This window comes from Calypte anna, chromosome 6 (assembly GCF_003957555.1).
Source record: "Calypte anna isolate BGI_N300 chromosome 6, bCalAnn1_v1.p, whole genome shotgun sequence".
Taxonomy (NCBI): Eukaryota; Metazoa; Chordata; class Aves; order Apodiformes; family Trochilidae; genus Calypte; species Calypte anna.
The window spans coordinates 20,524,727-20,547,336 of NC_044252.1; the positions used below are offsets into that span (position 1 = coordinate 20,524,727).

The window sequence follows — 22,610 nt, forward strand, 5'->3', positions numbered from 1 at the left end:
AGTACTTGGCAAGGTCTTTCAAGAGCAATACTGCAGCTGTTTTAGACAACAAATAGTGTTACGTATTATGTTCCACTAACTATTGTCTGCAGAAAGGTAAATTTATGTTTTCTGAAAAAAATCATACAGGAAGCATAATTTTTGTCTCCTTCCTGTTGATAGGAAAGAGACAAAAATAGTTATGAACAAATATATTTTGATAAAAAATATTAATACTGCCTCTGGTGCATTCTGAACAAGTGCTTAATTTTTACATATTTGGATATGAACACTGGCTCACATTTTCCTTCTTATCAACTATGTTGTTGTTTGTTGGTTTGTTGTTTTTTTTTTTAAACCGAAGAATCTTAGGATTTCAAGTCATTATATATCCACTAAGATGTTATAATTGATCTTAATTTATTTTTGTTTTAGAATCAGTCATAGACTTCTGATTTCTTTGCTACATTGTGTTGGTTCCCTATTTTTCTATTGTTACATGAGCACCCTAAAGTAATCAAACAAGAGGATTAAGCTTGTAGTTTGACTAATCCAGTTATTGCTTTCATGAAGATATACCAAATCAGCTAGAGTGTGAAGGCAATCTATTTAGAATTCACTAATAAGTTTTCTGTCAGACAAAGGATATAGTGTTGTACAATTCAATGATGAAACATTACACTAGAGGGAAAATATTTATTAAATGCATGTCAGGAATATTAAGGGGGCAACATCTGAGAAAATACTATGGACAACAATAAAGTTATACATATAAGCATTATTCTTTAAGTCCTCCTAGTGAAAGCTATGCAGAAAATCTAAAAATGTGATTTTTAGATGCATACATGTATATCTCTATGTATCTCTCTGTTAGAACAGGTCAATATTAAGCACAAACCCACTTAGATTTCTTGGTTGGGTAATACATTATTTCTCAGTGAAATCTGAACATTTATGGAAGAATTGCATCACTATGTGGGGAATAATTTGGGTAGCAAAAGTAAATTTCATCTATACCAATCAAAACAACTGCATATTTCTATAAGTCGTGCACACAGTAAAGCATTGTTTTTAAGAAAGTGAAAGGCTGCATAGCCTTTTTTCAAAGTTTATTTTAATGAGTGTTATTTTCACACTAAGATACTTGGCAGTGGCTGAAACCTCTGTATTGTAAAACTTTTTTTAAAAAAAAAAATATTAGCAAAAAGGAAAGTCAGTTTGCTGAACATTCCTGGAGACTAATAGATGTTATATTAGACATACTTCAAATCTTAATGTGTAAAGCTACTGTTCTTTTCAGAAGGGGTTTAACTTACTAATGTTGATTTGTAGAAAAAACACTTCTGTAACAAAAAAGTGCCATAATTCTAGTGCTTCGTAAATTTTCAGTTTTCATCAGTATTGTGTGTACCTTTCTGTATAAACCCTTGAAATAATTTGGTTTGTCATTCAAATACAAATTCTAACAGTTCTCCACATCATTCATAGAAAACATATTGATGTTGATGGCCTGCAGTTTGCCTGTCTGACTTGCCATAGCCAGACATCTTGCAGGTGCCCATATTACCTCAGCTTCTGCTTGTCAAAGCATATTTCGTGTAACATGTGAAATAAGATATGAATGTAAAGTACAGTCTTACAGTAATTACTCTACTCAGCATTCAACAGGATTTTACACTCTTCATTCCTTTTGCTCAACCGCCTGCTACCCAACAGTTGCACAGTGAAGGACTGCAGAATTTTCTTGTTCACAAGAGAACTACACCAACTTGTACCAAACGAATTGCAGTCCAGTAATTAATTAATTCTCTGTCTATAGGCTGGTCCTAGTGTTATTTATTTGAGAACAAGGGTTTTCTTGAGATCTAGCATGATAATTCTCAACGTTACCATTCCTAGTTTGCTGAAGAGTCTTTTCTTCTCACTTTTCCCTATGCTTAGTGACATCTTCTCCTGTGGCTTCTCTTTCCTGTCTGACCTAAAGCTTCAGAAGTGCTCTCTTCAGCTGTGCAGCCCACGACTTGAACAGGTTTCCTGGTTTTCCCACAAGAGGTCAGGGTTGTGTTATTAGAGCGTGCGACCAAAGCAACAATTAGCACTCATTGTGATCACTTCATGGTATTGTTGTTACCCCTCTACACAGCAAGAAGAAGAAAGTTTCAATCTAATAGTTTTGCTGCTCTGACTTTATACTCAAATGCACTAAAACTCAGTCACTGGTGTTAGAAAATGCAGCTACCTGTATGATCAGAGATGGAAATATTTTACTTAGTTTGCACAGTGTTCTCTGTACGCAGCAATTGGGGAATTTAACCTCATAGGAAAAAAAAAAAAAAAAAGGAAGAATTTGTAAGTATCTTTTTCTGTGGACTTGCACTCCTCTTCACCTAAATTTTCCCATACCATGAAAATAACCCCTCTTTTTTTCTAAGTTCTCTCATCACACATAGAACAGCACACCCAACTGCTAGCCAGATTTCTGGCATGTATTGATGGCCTGGTTAGCTAGTGCATGGATATTTGGATCCTGTCACTTGGAAAATTATCATTGAAAAAGTGTTCATCACTAGTCCTTTAGGCTGGCTAGAACTCAGGAGAAGCTCTAGTCCTTGTTAATTAAAAGCAAAAAGGCCCACTTCTAGGATCTTAGCAACTTAGATCTTTTACCCTCTACAAATGTAGTAAAAATCATCCAGAACTTTCAAAAACTACTATGAGAACATTTTCAAAGAGAGGAATGCAAGAATGGTGGACCAGAACTACACTGTGTAAGTTCTAATTCCGCAGAAAATCAACCTAAAAATAAAAAAATATCAAGCAGAATCAATGCAAGAGGTAGGAGAATAGTAGTCAAATTCTAAAGAATGACAAAGTTTCCTTTCTAAGAATTTATTTTATAGACCTGGTCTGTCTGTATGACATTTTTATTTCTGATTAATATCAACGGTGATATATTGTCTGCTAAGCCATTAATTAGGTGTGTTTTTTAATTTCATAGATGTATTCATTAGGACATTTATTGGACAGCAAACAGATGATTTTTCAATTGGAAAAAGTGAAAAAGAAGGAAGAGATGGAAAATAAGAAGGGGAAAAAAAAAGAAGAAAAAGGTATGTAAAAAGCACAGTTTGTAATTTCTATTTTACAGCCAGTGTCCTTATGTGATTATTCCTTGGTGGCAGATTTGAATAGCCCAAGGATAGAAATGTCAATACAAACACAATTTTCAGAATAATTCAAATGGAATTAATACTTACAGGCGTTTCAATTCTGAAAGTCCATAGAAGGCCCCCGGCTCAATTGTGCTGATCAAATTATTCTTCAGATCTCTAGAGAGACATAATAAGAGGAGCAATTAATTATCACTTACCTACTGTAATAAAAGAAAAGTAGGAAATGCAATGCAATTGTAACCTTCATTTGCCTTAGCAAAAACCAAGAATTAACTTAAGTAGCAACATCAAAAATATTACATCATTTGCAGTTTATAAAAACATACAAGTAAAATGGTTAAGATTAGATATTAAAAAAATAATCTGCTTGGTTTCGTTTTTTTTCTATTTAAACTTTTCAAAACAAGTTTACTAGGCATTCTTGCCCCTGGTGAAGTGTTTTAATCAATGAGTGAATAAAATCAGCAAAGCAAAAGCCTTTTAGTTAGCTTTTTCATTGTGCTGTGCACTTTACACTTAATAAATTTCTCATTTCTACCTAAGGCAGGCAAAGCAGCTGGCATGTGAGACATAAATAGATAGGTTGGGTTTCTGTTTCTTCTAGTTGCAATTTCTCCTACTTGTCAGAGAGGTGCTTCATTTTGCATTTGGTGACAATCCAAACAATTGGTTGTTGCTCAGATAAAGAATATTTTACTGGCATTAGTAATCTCATCTGCTCTTGGAACAGTACTTGGGGCCATGACATTGCTCTCAGCTCAGTCCTTACAGAGATTTACTTCTGAATTGCCTCAAGACTCTTTGGATGTGAACCCTGAAGAAATGCCTTAGGTGCAATTAGATAAGCAGGCTGAGGGGATAAATGCTGTAAATTTTTGTAGAGTCAGTGTTCATCTGACAATTTGCAGTTCATAGGGAATGACTGGTGAGCAATAATAGCAATGTTGTTTCTCAGACTGGTCACTTCCAGAATACTACCGCACATACACTGCTTGACTGTCAAAGTATATATGGATCAACAGCCATGAACCATCTTATTTATGACTTTTGATTTTACTGCAAATAAAAAGAACACTAGGTGAAACCTAGCTGTGATTGCCCTCAACAGGGCAAGACTTCATCTCAACTGTTTAGTTCATAGTAGGATATATTTTAATTTCAAAGTCAAAATAATAAATAAATATTTCTGTATTTTCATAAAGCTACAAAACATACTAGTAAATTTTTAAGCCATGCATGTTTGAAAGTCAGTGGCTTAGTTTCTTACTGGTTTTATCTTTCCTTTTTTCTGTTGCATTTTTCACAAATAAACCGTTATCTGTTCATTATACAAATAAACATAATAAAATACGCTAATCTCAGGATAATACTTGATCAGCTATCAAACGAACATACTGAAAAATGTACCAGCTGTTCACAGTTGTCCACTACTAATGGAACTTCAAATGCTGGTGAATGACTGTAACCACATATACGTACTTTAAGCATACACATTACATGGCGTAGGTCATTCCCACTTGCCAGAATCACAAAGGCAGTCAGTCCCTCACTTATTGCTTAGCTAGTAAGATGCATAAAATCTAGAATTGTTCCCTTTTCCCCGGTACTGTGCAGTACAGAGGGAATTATTCTTGTACTGCCTGGGAAAGGGAGTGGGTCAGAGCCAATGAAATTCCACATAGTCTCAAGAAACCAGGAACCTTTTCTCCCAGAGGCAAGGGAGAAAAAAGTGGCATAGAGGAGTGGAGAAAAAAAACACAAAGAGTCTGTCTGTTCATGAGACAGGTAGATTCCAGAAAGGGACAGAATTTGGGCAAGGACTTTGACGGTGATTTGAGCAGTCACAAGAGAGCGGCACAGTTTATGGCTAATTTTAGGCATAGGTTTAAATGCCTCTTTTTTTGCCTTCATCTGCTCAAGAAGTTGTGACAATTCCCACAACTCTGAATTTTCTACACCTTGGCATGAACAAAACTGTTCATATAAAACTTCTGCATTCTTGTCTCCAGAGTTCTACCAACTTGAAAAAAACAAGTCAGTATGTTTGATAAAATCTATGAGTGTATTTTCCTGTAATGGTATAGGATTTCTGTGGGTATGCCAAAGCCTCATTTTTTTAACCTTCAAATACTCAATACCGAACAGTTTGTTCTACTATAGTTCTGCTCACACCAAACATAAGGGCTTAGATTTCTGTAGACAGCACTATTGACTGTATCATCATGGATGAAATGTAGATCCTTCTCTTTGTACATATGTTAAATATTGAACTACTCAGGTTGAAGAAGGTTGTTTAGCTTGTAGAAGTGAGTCCACACAGAAAAGACTGAAAGGACACTATTCTTGCCACATGAACCTCTGTATTCTTAAAACTTACAAGACAAACAGACAAAACAAAACAAAAATTCTAACCCCATACTACAACTCCTTTGTATCTATGCTGATTTATCTCAGGTTTTACTCCAGGAGACATTTGAAAACCACTTAGAGACATAGTTGAGAGCAGATGTCCACATTTTAGGCAGGGGACACTATCACTTTTAATTATTTATTTTTATATCAATTACACCCACTCTGTGTTAACTGACAACTTATCTGAATGCTCTAGAAGTTATAATTTGGTGTTCATCTCTTACAGTGAACAGCTCTAAGAGGTCACAACAAATATAAGCCTGTAGGAGTGGCAAACTGTTGGCAGGTGAGTTTTAATTCACCTTGACTGCCCTTCAAAATAACCACGTAGACAAAAGGTCTTCCATTTACTGAAATCTTCTGTGTTCAGGTTCTAGTTTATGGAAATTCTGCTGTTTCCCAGTAACTTGTAACTACATATGAAAAAAACCAGCACAATCTGAAACCACCGTATACAGGAAGGAAAAATGAGAGCTAAAATATAGTAGAAGGCAGCCCATTTCAAGGGAAGGTGTCCATCGCTTGCACTGTCCCAGACAAGACACCTAGTCTCCTTGTTTTGGAAATTATACTTAAATTAGGTAGGTCATTTTAGTAAGGATGTTCTCAGAAAACTGTAGATGATTATGCTACCCATAATCCTGGCACTTTCTGAGTAATTAGTATTATTCATACTGTTTCCATATGCTTCTGGCCTAACAAAATACTTTCTTCCTTGTCATTCTTGAAGACTAAAATGTAATTCAAATAAATAAATATTAATCTCTTAAAATTCTTACTTCTACATTAGGAAAATCTATTTGCTTGCTTAAAATATCGAATTAGCATCTCCCATTTTGTAATTTAGCAAAGACAGTGTAATATTTAAACCTTATAGCAGAGAGTATCAGCTTTCACTGAGCTAAATAAAGAAACCAGAGTAGGTTTGGTTCTATGTTTACATTTTTTCCTCAAGAGCTACTGCTGAGGTTTGGCAAAAGGTTGTGATCCAAGGCATGCTGAAGAGCAATCCACCCTGGGCCACACACACACACACTCATGCATACATACCCTGCAAGACATTCTATCTTCAGCCAAAAGAGAAGAGGGGAAGAATGCCAGTATTATAATATTGAATGACCACAGCATCACCCAGTTAAATTCCAAAAAGAAAGCATTTTCTAACTAACAGTTATGGTTTTGCATCATTTCTGGTGCAGCATTCTAACTTTAAAGCATCTATTCTGAATCTGAATGACGTGTCATTAGTGGTGTGGTGAATAGATCTAGTGGCATAACCTGAAAATAAATCAAAACCAAGTGCCTTGTACAGATAAATGGAAGAGACATGAAGTTAGCTGTAGTCATAACAAATGTAGCACTTATACCAAGGCTGTGCAGCTGCCCCAAAATAAAATACTACAGTATTTATTGAAATACACTTCTTCTAATTTTATTGCAATTGCTAGATACACTTGCTTGCATCTTAAATAGCCTGGAAGAGGTAAAAGAAAAAAAAAGAAAGGGCAGTGTTATCACTAAAAACCAATCTTAAATGGTTACAATAAGCTAACAGAGGAGAGTTTCCATTTTGCTTACAAGTCTAAACTTATATAAGTTCCATTCAATAAGCATTAAGCACTGTCGTTCTACATGTATGTAGATAATCTGTATGTAGGACAACATGTGAATGTTTGAATCTATATGCAAATAATAGTCCTAGAGGTAAAAAGATTTGCAGATTTTTTTACTAAGTATGACAAGCTGCTGGGAGTTTATCATCATGTTTATCACACATTATCTTTGAACTGACTTTTACTAACTGAAGCATTTAAGAGGAGTTACCTCTACAAAGGAGGGGGGACTTAAGGAGGGGAAATCTGTGTTTGAAATATTCACTTCCTGATGGCTTAGCTGAGAGGTAAATGAAAGAAGAGAAAGAGGCTACTAATAGGACTTTCAGAGAACATTTAATCGCTTCTCCAGGCCTTTCAGCTATTAGGCCTCTTCTGTGGCCAAATCCCTGATTTTCTAAATGTGTTCTTGAGATTCTTGATGCTTTGAGCTCACAGTATGCACTTACACAGTATAACATGTAGCAGAAAAAAATTGCTAAAATATACACTGTCCACTAAGAAAAGACTTAATTTATCTTAAACTACATTCTGATATTTCAGACATTTTGTACCAAAATCTATGCCCTCAAACACCGCAGATTCTTTCCCCAACTTACAATATATGTACTGCAGATATTTTTAATACATATTCATAACAAGAAAGTTCAACTAATTCCAGTACTGTGTTCAAATTCCTGACATTGATACATCTTTCATAAAGAATTATAGGTTGTACCAAGAGGACGTCTGTGTTTAGAAAGCTGTCATTATAGTGCTGCAAACTTTCCAAAAAAGCTCTGAGAAGAGCAATCAGTTGTTGAGCAGATGCCAAATACCAGTGAAATGTAACTGACTTTCCACATTTTGTCTATCACTTTGAAACAAAAACAAAAGAAAAAAAAAAGTCACGTCTTCCATTGTGTCAAGCAAAATATTCCAGCTAAACTAAATGCCACCTTTGTCCAAGTAATAAACACAGATTTGGGACCCTTGAAGAAGATTCACTTTTAAAATACCACTATGATCTTGGTGGTAGGAAAGACACATAGCCAATTATGAAAGACAACACGTAGCATGTATCCTACAGTCACAATAGCAACTGTCAGAGTTAGCAATCCTGGATACAGTAGGTGTATTACCAATATACCTAGGTGATATTGGTAAAACCTGTTTGAAGACAATCCAGTTGCACCCATCTGTACAGTACTTATCAGAAGCCAGTGACTCATCATTATATTCTGATATCTTGGATATTATAAAAAATTATTTTCATGTCCATTTTTATTGAATGCATTGTCATTCACATACTGCAGACCTAGAAATAGGCAGGTTAAACAAGATCCACTATCTGATGTCACCATCAATAACTAAAGTGGCCCCATGAAACTCCAAAACACGTGTGCTGGTTTTTTTTGAGTGGACATTTCATCTGCTTTCCAGGATCAGAAAAGTTACGGTTGCATTTCAGTTAAATTTTAAGATGTCAGAATAATTCTTTTTTTAGATTAGTCCCACGAGATAATACACCTAAAGAAACAGACAAAAAGGGACAATAATTGTGCAATAATTGCCTGCCTTTGAAGACACAGAGGCTACAGATCTTTTGTTTGTTTAGAATTTTGGTGCATGTTGATTATGCTTTCCTTTAGTTTTCATTTTTAATCCATGTTATCACTGATTGGATTACCTAAAATAATAGACCCTAAGGACTGGACAAGGAAAAAAAAAAGTGCTGTCAGTTCAGGGTACATATGAATGATCAGAAGTTTAAAACCAGTCACTTGACAGCTATAATGACACATAGAACGACAAAAAAGGTCATCATATTTTTGTTTTTTACTATGAGGATGATGACTCATTCACATCAAATGTGCTGTGGTAATTTGGAAGTTATCCATTATTTATGAACATGCCTAAAAATGTAAAACAAAGTGCCAATAATGGCAGTTGAAACAAAACAGATAGGAATTCATGGCAGTTTGCTTGCTCAAAGTATCCCACAGGATGTTTCAATGTATTTCATTTTAATGGTTGTAATCATAGAGGGAGAATGTAAAGTTCAGAGTATTTTAATCGAAAGAGCAGTATGACAGATAAGGACAAGGGAGTAAAAGGTTTGGTAAAGCAATATAAACTTTAATTGCAAATTTTTTCTTGATGTATTTTTCTACGTGCATATGTAAAAAACAACATTTTTAAACCATTAACTTATACAGTATAAACTCTAGTTTCTGTCTAGATATATCATTACTCAGTAAGAATCTGGGATGAGGATGCAAAAATGTTTGTTATCTGTCTTTAGTTTTGTATTTCACTGTTGTTAGCTCAAAATGAAATGCACTTTCTATTAGTCACCTGTGCTTTCTGCATTTTCTTCCTTTAGCCCGTTTTCAAGAAGAAAAAAATTCCACAAAATATTAAAATTCCAAACAAACAACTGATCCTACGTACGTTTTCTCTTCCTGAAAAATGCCACAAAAGCAGAGATATTTGGCAGGATCACACTAGATCTGAGAGTTACTGGCTTTGCAGGCACAACAGCACATGTTTGGCTGTTGTAACCTGGGGTATTGGGAGATGGATGTGCTGCCCAGCAGAAAGAGGCCACAGATCTGTGCATTTCATGCAGCCAGAACAAGACCAAAAGGTCAGAAGCAATCAATGCCAATGGAAGCACATAAAGTGGGTTTTCATGTTCACACTCTGCAGACAGCTCTGCAGTGCCAGCAGAAAATACCACTATGCATGTTGGCAATCACACCCTAGAGTACGGCGACAGCTTTGACATTGGGTTGATGACAGTAGCAGAGCTCGGATCTGTGCCTAACTATGTAGAGATGTTAAAAGCAGAGAAACCTTTGGTGGCTGAAGAGAACAACTGGCCTTCTTAATTTCTACCCATTAGTACCTCTCTGTGTGTTCATGCCTAGAAAGCACCTCAGCATGGGTTTCTTGACATGTGCTATACTCCTTTTGAAAAAAACCTAACCGTTAGGGAAAAAGAATTTTTACCTTTTAAATTTTTAAACTTTTTTTTCATGGAGTCCACAAAGCAAATAAAATCTAAACAGACAATTAGAAATGAATAAGAAATACTTTTACTGAGAAATGTTTAAACTCTAGTGTAGGAATTGTTATTCCACATTCAGAGACTGTACTTACTTACCTGTTACAGATTTTTCAGCAATGTGTATTCAACATCCTTCAATCAAATTTCAAGCTCTGGAATCACAGCTTAACAGCATGATTACAGTTTTAAAACTGAACTATGGAAAATCTACCCAATATTTTCAGAATTGCATCTGATCTCATTTTCCACAGTAAAATAGGGAGATTTCCAATTTGAAGCTAAATAACTAGATGCATCAGGGTAGTGAAAATGTATTTTATTAGCCATGAGCACCATAAAATATACAAACTACTTTGTCGTGGAGTTTTGGGTACTCTTTTTTTTTTAAAGGAAATGTTTGATTCTTTTTCTGCTGCTAAGCCAAGATTGACTTGGAAGAATACAAACGATTCTATATTGAATTTCAACTGTAACTTTAAAGAAATATTTTCTTCCCTGGCTTAAACATCCAAAGAAAAGAAGAATTCCACCTCTGTGATGTATAAGAAGACAAGTATCTGCAGATGGCTCACAGATTACCTTAGAGTGGCTTTGAACAAAAAATGAGAGAGTTTACTACTCAGTGTAAATCAATAAATTAATAATCATCTTTCCTATAATGTTTATTTTATTGTAGGATTATTGCTTAGACATAAGTAGAACACTTCTAAAAATAAGGTTATTCAATTATAAAATGGCATGAAGGGACTGCAGCTTTCTGCCTACTTATTATTTTATATGTAATCTCATTAAAAAGGACTCTTAATTAGCATCATCACAAAGAACATAGTCAATGATTATATGCTGAATCCTGATCAGCCTGTCCAGGATTATTTAGCTCACGGTGGGAGATGGAAAGGGAAACACCACAATAACCTCCAGCAACCTCCAGGAACATGTACACCCAAAGCCTTTCTTCCTGTTTACCTGGGAACATGGCAACGCTCAGATACATCCAGCATCACCTAGAGGAAGAATTCTTTCCCAGATAATGAGGGGGAAAAAAATCAAAACCAGAGATCATTTGAACATTCAGTTCAGCTAGTGTTAGAGGGAACACTGATTATATAGAAATCCTGTCAATTTAAACGGTCAGTAAGAGGTGTTTAAGGATACCAGGATAGAATTGGCTGCAAGCAGTTTAGCTTAGAGGAATTAAATCCTGGCGAAAGACTGGTCTGGGAAACCTTTCTTGGAAGCCTCAGTTCTATCTAATCCAGAGTTATGGTAATAACCTAGACAAATTTAAGTAATTTAAAAAACAACCATCTATTGTCAATAAGAAGGCATACAGAATGTCTTCTGCAGAAATCAGGGTTGAGTGTGCTCTTAAATGAGTCTGAAGAACTTCTCTGAATATTTTCACTGCACAGTTTTTACCTTTGTGCTTTTAAAAATACCTTTTGCTAAAATGTCATATGAAATATTGATGAATGATATAGCAGACAAAAAGGTTGAAAAGTAAGGAAACTAGAGGATCTATATGAATAAACAATTTCTACACATTCTTTAAGCTCACTGCCATATACTTAATATACTATGCTATACAACACACATATTGTGAGATTTTTCAGGTAAAAATTATTTTAAACAAACTGAAAAAATGATATTTCTTCTAATTCAGAAGTGGCAGACTGATGTTACTTGCAAGACAAAACCTCTTCTATTAAAACTAGAAGTTGGCACATACTTTAAAACTTGTCCCTGGTGGGAACACTTGAAATGTTCTTTTTCAATTATTTCCATGCTTTGTTGTTTCTTTCCTAGTGTTTCAACAAAATTGCAGTTTTTAAAAATAAATTACATTTTGTTTATATAAATATCTCAGTTATTCAGCTCCAGAATATGCAAAGATTATTTAAAAAAAAACAAAACCAAAAATCAACACAGCCATACTAACACACAATACTAGTTTGGGTCACAGGAACACCCACAGGTCTTCAAGCCCTGAAAGAATACCAAAAAGTATAGGAAACAGGAAAGGAAACACAAAAAAAGGATGCAGGGAATGAAGAAGCATATTATTGTTGGCGATAATTATTGCTAAGTGCTGTTAGCATATTTTGTTTAGTTACATATCACTTCCTTTTCTATCCTTCACATCATGTAGAGCAATAAAACTTCTTTTCCCAGCTCATTTTTTCACACCTTCCTTCATGCTATTTCTTACCCTTCTTTCTTCATGCTGCTTTTTCCTCAGTCCCTCAGAAATGGTGCTATGCTTCCACAGTTCTATGTAAGGCCGGGGACCCAGTTATTCTCTCCCACAACTGATTAAGTTTATTTGCCAAAACCTCATTCAGGCATAAAGGGGCAGAAAAGACTACCAGGTGCCTTGGGGTGCAACAACCCAATCTTTCTGCTTCCTCCCTAGCCAGCAGTGCCATCCTGGTTTCCTAATGGGTTATTTTCTTTTCAATTAGTTGTGAAAGTGAATTAAGGATTGTATTTCTCAGTGAAGTGCACATGCTATACTAGCAATAAAAGCATTCAGACAGAGGATTAATCAGCAATGCATATCTCACTTTAAAGCTCAGTATCGTGCTCAGATATGATAAATTCTAATACAACCATTTCCCTGACAAAAAAACCCTAAAAACTGTCAATAGCTTCTAGTGTTGCTAGAGCTAGAAGCATTAAGGAAGAAACTTTGTTGGCATCAAAGGTGCTTTACGGTGGCTATTTTAACACATGTATTTATAATTTATAAATCTGCATTTGATACACCTCAAAGGATGACAGCATCTGACACAAATCATGTATTGTCTTAATAACATCACTATATGAAACATTAGATGAGTATATCACACAGCTGACAAGGCTAACTGCATATCAGACTAACTGAACTATTTGTGGTTTAAATGAGAAACAGGAGCTTAGATGCTCGTAAATTCAATTAAGTGACTTCCTGAAATACAGTTAAACTTTGTTACATAAATTGAAAAAAAATTAGAAAAATATTGTCCGTGATTTAAACAACTCTATAAATTAAATTTACAAGTTAATTTTAGATTACTTTGATTTATAACTACTAATATTAGCTTTTTGTATAGAATACCTTATGTAATTTTTTTATTGTGCATTGCTCTGATAAATCTATTAATGACTGTACTATAGCAAAAATAATCTTAGTCTCTAATCAACCAGTGCTTGCAAGCATCCAGGAAAAACTCCTAAAGAACACTGTGAAGTGTTTTTACACACCTGCATTTTAATAGGTGTATGAAACCAATCCCATGTAATAATAACTTGTAAATCTAATAAATATATCAAATATGGTAGAATATTTAGACCATAATAGGTCAGGAATACAGCCACAGTTAACCCTGAGGAACTGGCATTGTGTTTAATTGTACAGGTGCTTTGCAATGACTAACAACACAGGAAAGATTATTTTCAATCTAACTTGGCAGCACAACTAATCTGAAAATTATGACTTTACATTCCTGCCTACGTTCATCTGATACAACTTTCATTCTGCTTTTAAACAAATGATTCACTTTTAATTAATGAGTATTCCATATTTATTTCCCTTTGCTAAAATTGCTATCCACTGAATTTCAAGCAGAAATTCCTGTCTTTTGTCATGTTCTGCACACTCTGAATTAATGAAAAAACTGCAGTCAATTTCAAGCTGTTTTTCCATTAAAATCCATCCCTGGGATTAAATTTAATAAAAATATGTCTTCTATTCACTCCTCACAATTTGAAACATTTATCTTTTACACCTGAAGAGATGCAGACAGTATGTTTTGCCCTTTAAAAAAAAGGTACAAATCCAATACCTACTCATAAAGCAAAGGTTCTTAATATTTTAATTTAGTAAGAGGAATTATTGAATTGCAGGTTATGACCACCACTTGCAAATATCATTCTTACTAAACAAATCTAATCTCCTCTATACTCCTCTTATGGACTGAGTAGTCAATATTATAATTCATGTAATATAAATGACTATATAAAGGCAAAAATGTCTTGATTACATGAGAGACATAAGGAACACAAAGATGACCAATGCACTAAAATGTTCCATTGAGAGCTCTCCAAAGCATTTCAGTGACATACCACAACCAGTTATAGTAATTAAGTTCTGATCAAGTCAAATTAGACCTTGTATTCCAAATGGCTTCTGCATTGCTTCAGGAAGGAAACTTTCATAGATGAGATTTTACTAGACCTTCATAAATTAGGTTTTATATTGCTGTATATCAATAGGGATTACACTTCTTTTAAAGTCCCAAACAATATAACCAAGAGAACAAAATAAATCTATGGAAAATTTAGAAATTACTATAACATTTATTATTTCATATTGATTTAATAACAAAATCGTGTTATTTTGTGTGAATAAATATTTACTCTTTAGCATGTGCCTGCATTGCAGTACATAAGCCTCTCAACCAGTCTTCTGTGAAAGGATCTCTTCTCAACATCTCCCTCACTTGTACAGAAATCACAACCTGACCCTGGACCTTGCCATCTCTCTCTCATTCAAAACCACCAAAATATTTCTTCTTTTAAGAGAGATTAATTAACGGGGGAACAATGCTGTTTCAAACCAGCAGGTTTCAAACTTAGCTGGAACCCAATTCATGCTAATTTCAATTCTAGGTAATACTGAATTAAAATTCACTGTGACTATTTGTGAACTAGCAGAATCTGAACCTTTTATTAAAAGATCACTCCCTAACAGATGGCTTACTGGGGAGCAGGTCACTCCCTGACTTATCTAAGGTCAGTATTGAATTTGGAATTCATCATTTTCCTGAGAACTCTGAAAATGACTTGGCTCAACAGAGCAGCAAGAGCTCAATAAATAATGCATATTTGGTTCTTTGGAAATTCTTCTGTTGTAGGTTATTTCATTTAGCCAATACTGAGACATTAAAAATCTGTTACATTTCTACAAGCAGTCTCAGTAGAGAATGCTGGGACACAGCTAGTCAAATCATGTAAAGTATTCACAAACAGGAGTAGAAGTATTTCTGAAATTAAAAGCAGGACTAGGTAATCTTTTCTTCAAATCGATTGACCTGAATGGCAGAAATAACTTTCAACACTTGAAAATACTTGAAGCATATCAAACTCAAAAATAACTTAATGCCTAGCAGACTCACAATTATATATATTGGCCATGAGAGGCACGATGGGAAGTGTTGGCCCAGGTCCAAAAAAGCACTTAGGCGGCTGAAATGGAAACTTAAGTGGAATATAGGTACTAAGTCCCAGAGTGCAATTCACAGCCCCCTCTTAACCTCCTTGCATGGCTGCAGGTACCTTAGCCTTCACTTTTCACATTCCTGAAGGGCAGAAATGGGGCTGGGCACATCAAACACCTCAGAACTGGTCTGGTAACAAAGCTCTTCTGGAACCTGCAGGCAGACCCACGCACACTGCAGCTCCCTGCAGGGCCAAGGGGGCTAAGGAGATGCACTCAGCAAAGCCACAAAACCAAAGCATAGCCCAGCATCCCAGAGAACAGCGCAGGGGTGAGAAAGTGTTGCCATCCATCTTTTCTATGACATCCTAGTGCTTAGAGCTGGGGAAATGGAAGACACTCTTTCAATACCCTCCTCATCCAGAAGGGATGTATAAATAAGACTGAAAACAAACAAGAGCTGGAAAAGCAGTCAGCAGGCTCTGTTCCCTAAAACAGTATTTCTGTATTTTATCAAATTAATGTTTATATCAAAACCCATTTTCTCCTTGTTAATGAAATACCCTTGGCACTTGAACACTTCTGGTTTTTGCTTTCTGGCCCCATAAATCCTAAATGCCTGAGTATTGGCACAGATCCACTTCAGCCAGACCTACATCCTGCTTAAGGTCTTTGCCACAGAGGTAGCGAATGTGAAATGTGCTCAGCCTGAAGAGGCTGAACCTGAGCCCTTGGTCTTGTCAAGCAGACACTAATCAGTAGGCTAGTACAGGAAGAACAATGGCATAATTACTTTCTTTTATGATGAGGTTTCAAAAGAAAGCATGGAGTCAGTTATGCCTATAAGGAGGGATGGCTTTAAAAGAAATACTAGGTTGCAAATCCCAGTCCCACAAAGCCTTTTAACTTAGGGACCCAAAGGAAAAAAATCATGTCAGACTTCAGCATTTCTGTGCTTGGTTAGTCCCTCTGCCTAACGGCTGGTCTGGATCCTCTTCTTACACACCTAAATCTCCCCATTTGCTGTATAAAGAGCTTAGGCCTCCAAAGAATAGATGAGAACTACATTTTGAAAGCTAAATATCTGTGCTAAGAACCACTAAGTCTACTGTATCTTGTTGCTGATGGGAACCTTAGTGATTACTTACCTAGCATACTGCTAAATTTTCTGTTTCTGGGCTGTATGTATTATTTACTACCCTTTTGGCTAGGGCTTATTTTGTTTTCAGCTGTTTTCATATGGCTTCAAAATAGGCCAAGACGAGAATGAATTTTCTCTTCAATCCAGGAAGGAAAAACCAAACAAGACAGTAGCAGCAAACCAGAGCAGAGAGCATAATTAATGTGACACGTGCTCTCTTCCAACATAGAGAGCTAACGAACTTGTTTGGGATTGCAACTCAAGCCTGTTAGAAGCAAAGGCACAGTACAACATCCCTAAGAAACACTTCTGGCAGTACTCTGAAAACCAATCCTTCTTTTTGCTTTCAAAAAGACACAGATCATAATGTGATTTTGATTTTCCTCTTCTAGACTTTTTTTTTTCCCTAGAATTTTAAAAGGAGTTAATTCTGGACAGCAGTATTTTCCTGTGAAACAACAGGCACTGTGCACATATTCCACTCTTATCCCTTCTCCTCTGCTGATAAGTGGTGGGAAAGGGCAACTCAGAAAAAATGTCATCCCATATCTGTCTCCCACTCAGTGCACACTGAAGAAGTTCTCCAAAATCTCATCAGGGTTCAGCTCATTAAATTCAGCTGGAGGATGAGAACTGAGCTGCACCACTAAATGTGCACAGTTTCTGTTTACCAGCAAGAACACTGCATGTAGTGATGCTTACAACATACCCCCTAATACGGAAGCACTCTTGTTGGCAGCTTTGACAATTTATCTATTCATATCAAAAAGAAACAGAGGCTGCTTTAAAACTGTTGCTCCTTGTCCTAATGGGAAAAGATGAGTATTAAAAAATATCACAGTGAAATCTCTGTTGCCATCAAAATGTCGTAGATTCAACAGACAAGCAACCTAGTGTTAATGATTTAGTAAAACATTTTTCACACAGATTACATGCTCATCCGTCAATATATATAATACTTTTTGCACAAAGAAAATAAAGAGAAGTTCCCTTTTAAAATGCCAATTACAAAGAACTGTGTGCAAATCAAATACAGTGCTCATGTAATCATGCTTTTACCTGAAGAAATTCATTAAAAGCACAGTCAAAGAAGAAAAAACTGTCACCCTTGTTTTGAAGTAGACTCATTAATGGGAGAACTCTCTTAAAAAGAGAAAAATATTGTAAAATTTGTTCAGCAGCCTCTTGATTTGAATAGAGCTTCTCTCTTTAACATGCACATGCATAGGGCACAGAAGCTAAGAGACTGATCATGACTTCATGAATGTAAGGAGACCACTGCATGCCCGATAAATAGTATATGAAATAAAATAAATATTACACATTTTCTCAACCTCTCTAAATTTAAAAAACATGAAACTCATACAATTACCAAAATAGTAAAAAGCAACTTTGTTCAATTTTGATTCTGAAACTGTCAGTATAATAAAAAACCCCCCCAGTCATATCTCTATGAGTGAACATACAGTACCACAAAATGAGGACCATATCACTTTCTCTATTTAGAAGCACCAAAATCAAATTCCCCTCCCCCCATTTTCTAAAAATTTATTTTTAGAGAAGTATGCTTATAAATGTGTGTTAATAATGTAAGAATCTCAAATGCAAACTTAGTAATATTTTAACATTATACTGACAATATCTTTCATTATATCTGATAATTTGCAATATACCATAACATTTTCAAGAAACTAAAATGTAAATCGTTTAACAAAACATGCACAATCAACAAGTGGAAGTGATAATGAAAATGTTCTCATGCCGGTTCCAAAAATACTTTGCAGATAAGACAGTCAAAATCCATGAACTAAAATCCAGCAAACCCCATTTTCATCAGATAAATTTAGCAGTTTTAGTTGCAACTATGTATGCAATTTTTCCATAATTGACAATGACAACACACTTGTTTATTATATATGAAATATAAGATTTATGGACTATTTAACTACTCATTTTATTGCTATTAAGTCCTCGGTTGGTGATTGCTGCTATTAAATTGTGACTGTTGAAAAAATTGACAGTTAGGTGAGATTGTTTTGTTTTGTTCTAAATGAAGTCTCCTTTCACGTAGAGTAGAGATAAACATAGATAGTCATTGTAACTTTGAACCTATGTAACATACATGTGACATTAAAAAAAAAACAACATTACATAGGTGGTTTAAATTTAAAATCAATCCCTGACATACTATCGAAAAGTATAGAGAGCAAAAGAATTAGATAAAAATTATTTCCATACACCAGTAGATTCTGAGGGAATACGAACTGAACTGTGCATGTCTTTCAGTAGAGGATTTAAAATGTCTCATGGCAAGACATCAGTAATACCACATTTCTATCTGTGATTTACTTCTACCTTCTTTAATTTGATTGTATCTTCAATGTGGGAGTTTTTCAAGAAGTATAATACTGCAATTCATCTAGAAACTGCTGTCAATGCTTGGAGTAAGTTGTTAGTCTTGATTTACTGAGGTGTTGGAGCAGTACTAGTCTTGTACAAGCTACCCACCTAAAATCACAGGGCTAGACATTACTAAGCACTGCTACATTCTACAATGCTGATAAATCTAACCACTTCCATATTTAATAAAAACAGAGGCTGATATCTAGAATAATTTCAGCACTTGAATCAATAATATTTGAACCACAACTATTGTTATACTTTTGTATATCTTTGGCTCAGCAACTTGTTTCCAGGAATAACAAGGAAATAATTTCTATTTATCTTACAAAAGCCTCAAAATGGTCCCATTCAGGGCTGAAGCCCTTTTGTGCTGTGTAAACACATTTTTCCCCATTCTGGATATATATAGAATGACTGAACAGAAGTTCCCCCATATACAGTCATTTGCAGGATCAGCCACAGATGTTATGCTCCTTGCCTTATAGAGATCAGAATAAAATTCATAGGAGTTTTGTCAGTGACCTCTGAGAGGCCAGAGTGAAGTAAAAGAAATTATTGTCTGACAGCTGTTTTAAATGCAACAGAAATACAAAGTAGAAGTTGAAACAAAACTTAATTCACACAAATTAAAATGGCTGGTACTGTGGTGGTGTTCATTTTAAGCTAATTCTATAAACTCTGAGCATTTGGTTGGGCACAGACTCCTCCCAATACTGATTCTACTGCTCTCTCCCAAAAAGTCTCTTCTGACCTAGCTAATATATTTATAATACCAGAATTTAAGGATCTGCACAGGATTTATAGGCTACCACAGCATGAACTCTTTCCAGTAAAGTCTTAATTACTTTCAGAAAAGCAGGGAATATGATGACCATGTTTATTGTTACAACCTACTTTCATTTGAACTAATCAAATATGGTGTAAATGATTCATTAGTAACACAAAATATTCATAAAAGTTGTATAAGACAGTAGTTACTGAAGTATAAGAAATTTGCAGCTGTCCCAGTAGTAGAAAAAGCCTGTCTCATTTCTGAAAGAAAAAAAAAACAAAAACAAAAAAACCAAACAAAAACCCCCCAACAACAACAACAAAACCCAAAAAACCCACAAACAACCAAAAGCCCACTAAAACCCCAAACCTGGCATAGACCAACACTTCTGGCATTTATAAATGTCTGCAGTGTCACCCAGAAAACAGATAACTACTGTTCAGTGTATTAAGATCCTTGCTCCAGCTGGTCCTTTTTTCTAAACTTTAAAAACCATTTCCAAAAATACAAAGCATTTTTAATGGATTTCAATGGCCTCTTTCTTCTTTTACATAAAATCACTAAGAAGAAGGATGTTTTCTTTAAAACAATCTGCTATCCAGGTCCACCCTCTCAGGCATGTCCCTTGGAGCCATTCCCAAACTATTCCCAAAGTATTAGAGTTTCAGCAACTGGAATGACAACTTCTTTTTAATTGTCTGAGATCCTGCAGGCTTCTATCTGAGAACAAAGCGTGCACATAAAACACATTCTATGGCCATGATTCAAGTTCTTTTGAAAAGAAATGATATATTGAAACAATGCTATATTATATAAAGCAGTCTATCAGACATTGGATGCTCAACATTACACCAAATCGTAGCCAAATTCATTTCCCACCCATGCAATTGGACATATGAGAAGCACAACAAAAATAAAGCAACTTTTCCATTATGTGGAACCTAAAGCATTTGGTTGAAGTTTGAAGGGACTTCATCATGTAGAAGAAAAGTCTTTTTAGCAATGGAAAAACAAAATAATGAATGCAACACAAAAGTTTATTTGATGGTTAGGAGTGATACATTTTAATATAACAAGAACATGGGAGCAGCTAATGAATTTCAAAAGCAATATATTTAAAGCTGAGAGAAGGAAGTTCTCTATCACAGTATGCAATTAACCTAAAGTCTCATTACCAAAACTTCTCATTGAGGTCAAGAGCTTGGTGGGATTTACTAAAAGAACTAGGAAATATATGCCTAATGAGGGCATTCACATACACATCAGACAGGATTTCTGAGGACACATAAAAAGATATCTTTTTTAAGGATTAATTACTCTGTAATTGCCTTTTCCAAAGACTTGATAATCTACACCAGAGCTGAAATACTGACTCAACAATATGGGTAACAAAGCCATTAACTGTAGTGGAGTGAAATGCTCATCTATTGCACCTGTAAGGGGCAAAATATTGGAGATTTTGCACAAATACTCTGATTTACAGCCTTGAGTGAAATTCTTCAAATTAAACCAGTAAAAGCCATAATGGGATGCTTTCAGAGAACTTCTAAAATGCTTAACTACGTGTAACTTTTTTAGTAAATTACAGAATTGAGCTATGCAAATTTAAACAATCTCTAAATGAAGTTAAGTTTATGAAGACAAAGTATTTCTTCCCCTTCAATAACAGCACTGAGGTACATCTCTTCCCTCATTTATTCTTTCTTCATTCTTGTATCTATCAATCTATCAATTGCTAATACCTTTTACAGGCCATATGGCTCAACTATAATGTAAAGTTAGTGATGATTGATTTTGTAATTTAAAGCAAGAGCTTAAGTCATTCTTTTTTTCTTTTTTACTCAGAGTTGGCATGGATTTCCCAGGCAATGCAGAGAACATCACATTTATTAAATTAAGCCTTGAGCTTTCAGAAGACTTTACAAAAGGTTATGTTTGTAATCTCCAGTGTTTATTTTACTATGAAACCAACACATTCAGCAATAAGTCAGATTTATTGTGAAAATAAACACATTAGGACCTTATAAATAGCTGTTAGAAAAGTTCCGTATGGTCTGCCAAAAGCCCCAAATCATTGGTTCATGAACTTTTCTTCTTTATGCCCTAATGGCTTGAAAAAATTATTTATTTTTTACTAGTTATGAATAGATGAGGATCATATTTCATCTACAGTCTCCATTAAAGTATCAGAATTTAGAAAACTTCCAAACTTTTAAGAAACTCACATTAAAAAAAAAATAAACTGTTGACAGGAGATATATGGAATGGAATGGCAAAGTGGAGTGTTATTTTAAAGCTGCATTTACACAATGAATTCCCGATTCTATACCCTAAAAAAAAAAAATAAAAATCACTGCTTAAAGGTACTGCATATAGCAATTGCTGCAGCATGTGTAAATGCAAAGAACTGTCCCTGATTCACCAAGAAGTAATTACATTGCCTCACATTTGCAGTGCATGCCTTTTTGTTTTAATTTTGTTTTGTAAATATGCCTTCTCCAATTGTAGAAGTGTTTGGTGAGAGGCTGGATAGGTATCTTGGGGCAGCCTTTGATAAGCAATGGCCTCACAGATTAGCTCCCTGGGAATGACAATGCCTTCCCCAGTATCAAGGATTCATCTCTGGTTTTCAGATCACTTGGACCTTTTCAGATCTTTCCAGCACAGAGTCTGCACACAGAAACACAGCCATCTCTCTACAACTATGAAGAGAGATCAAAGCCCTCGTCCTCAAACCTTAAAAGAATAGCTGCAAAATTATATTCCAGACTTTCAGTTAGTATGAAAACAGCTGTCAGTGCTTTTAATAAAAAGCATATCTGGGTGGACAATGTATTAGGGAAAGGTTTCTCAGGAGTGCTAACTAAT

General features: G+C 35.2%; 1 protein-coding gene across 1 annotated transcript in view; it reads right to left on the reverse strand.

Moving 5' to 3' along the window:
* The window catches only part of LOC103535886 (adhesion G protein-coupled receptor A3), a 250,606-nt gene that overhangs the window by 153,038 nt on the left and 74,958 nt on the right, over positions 1-22,610 (reverse strand). The window contains exon 3 of the mRNA XM_030453634.1: positions 3,237-3,308. Coding sequence (XP_030309494.1) covers positions 3,237-3,308 — 72 coding nt within the window. The remainder of the gene's footprint in view (positions 1-3,236; positions 3,309-22,610) is intronic.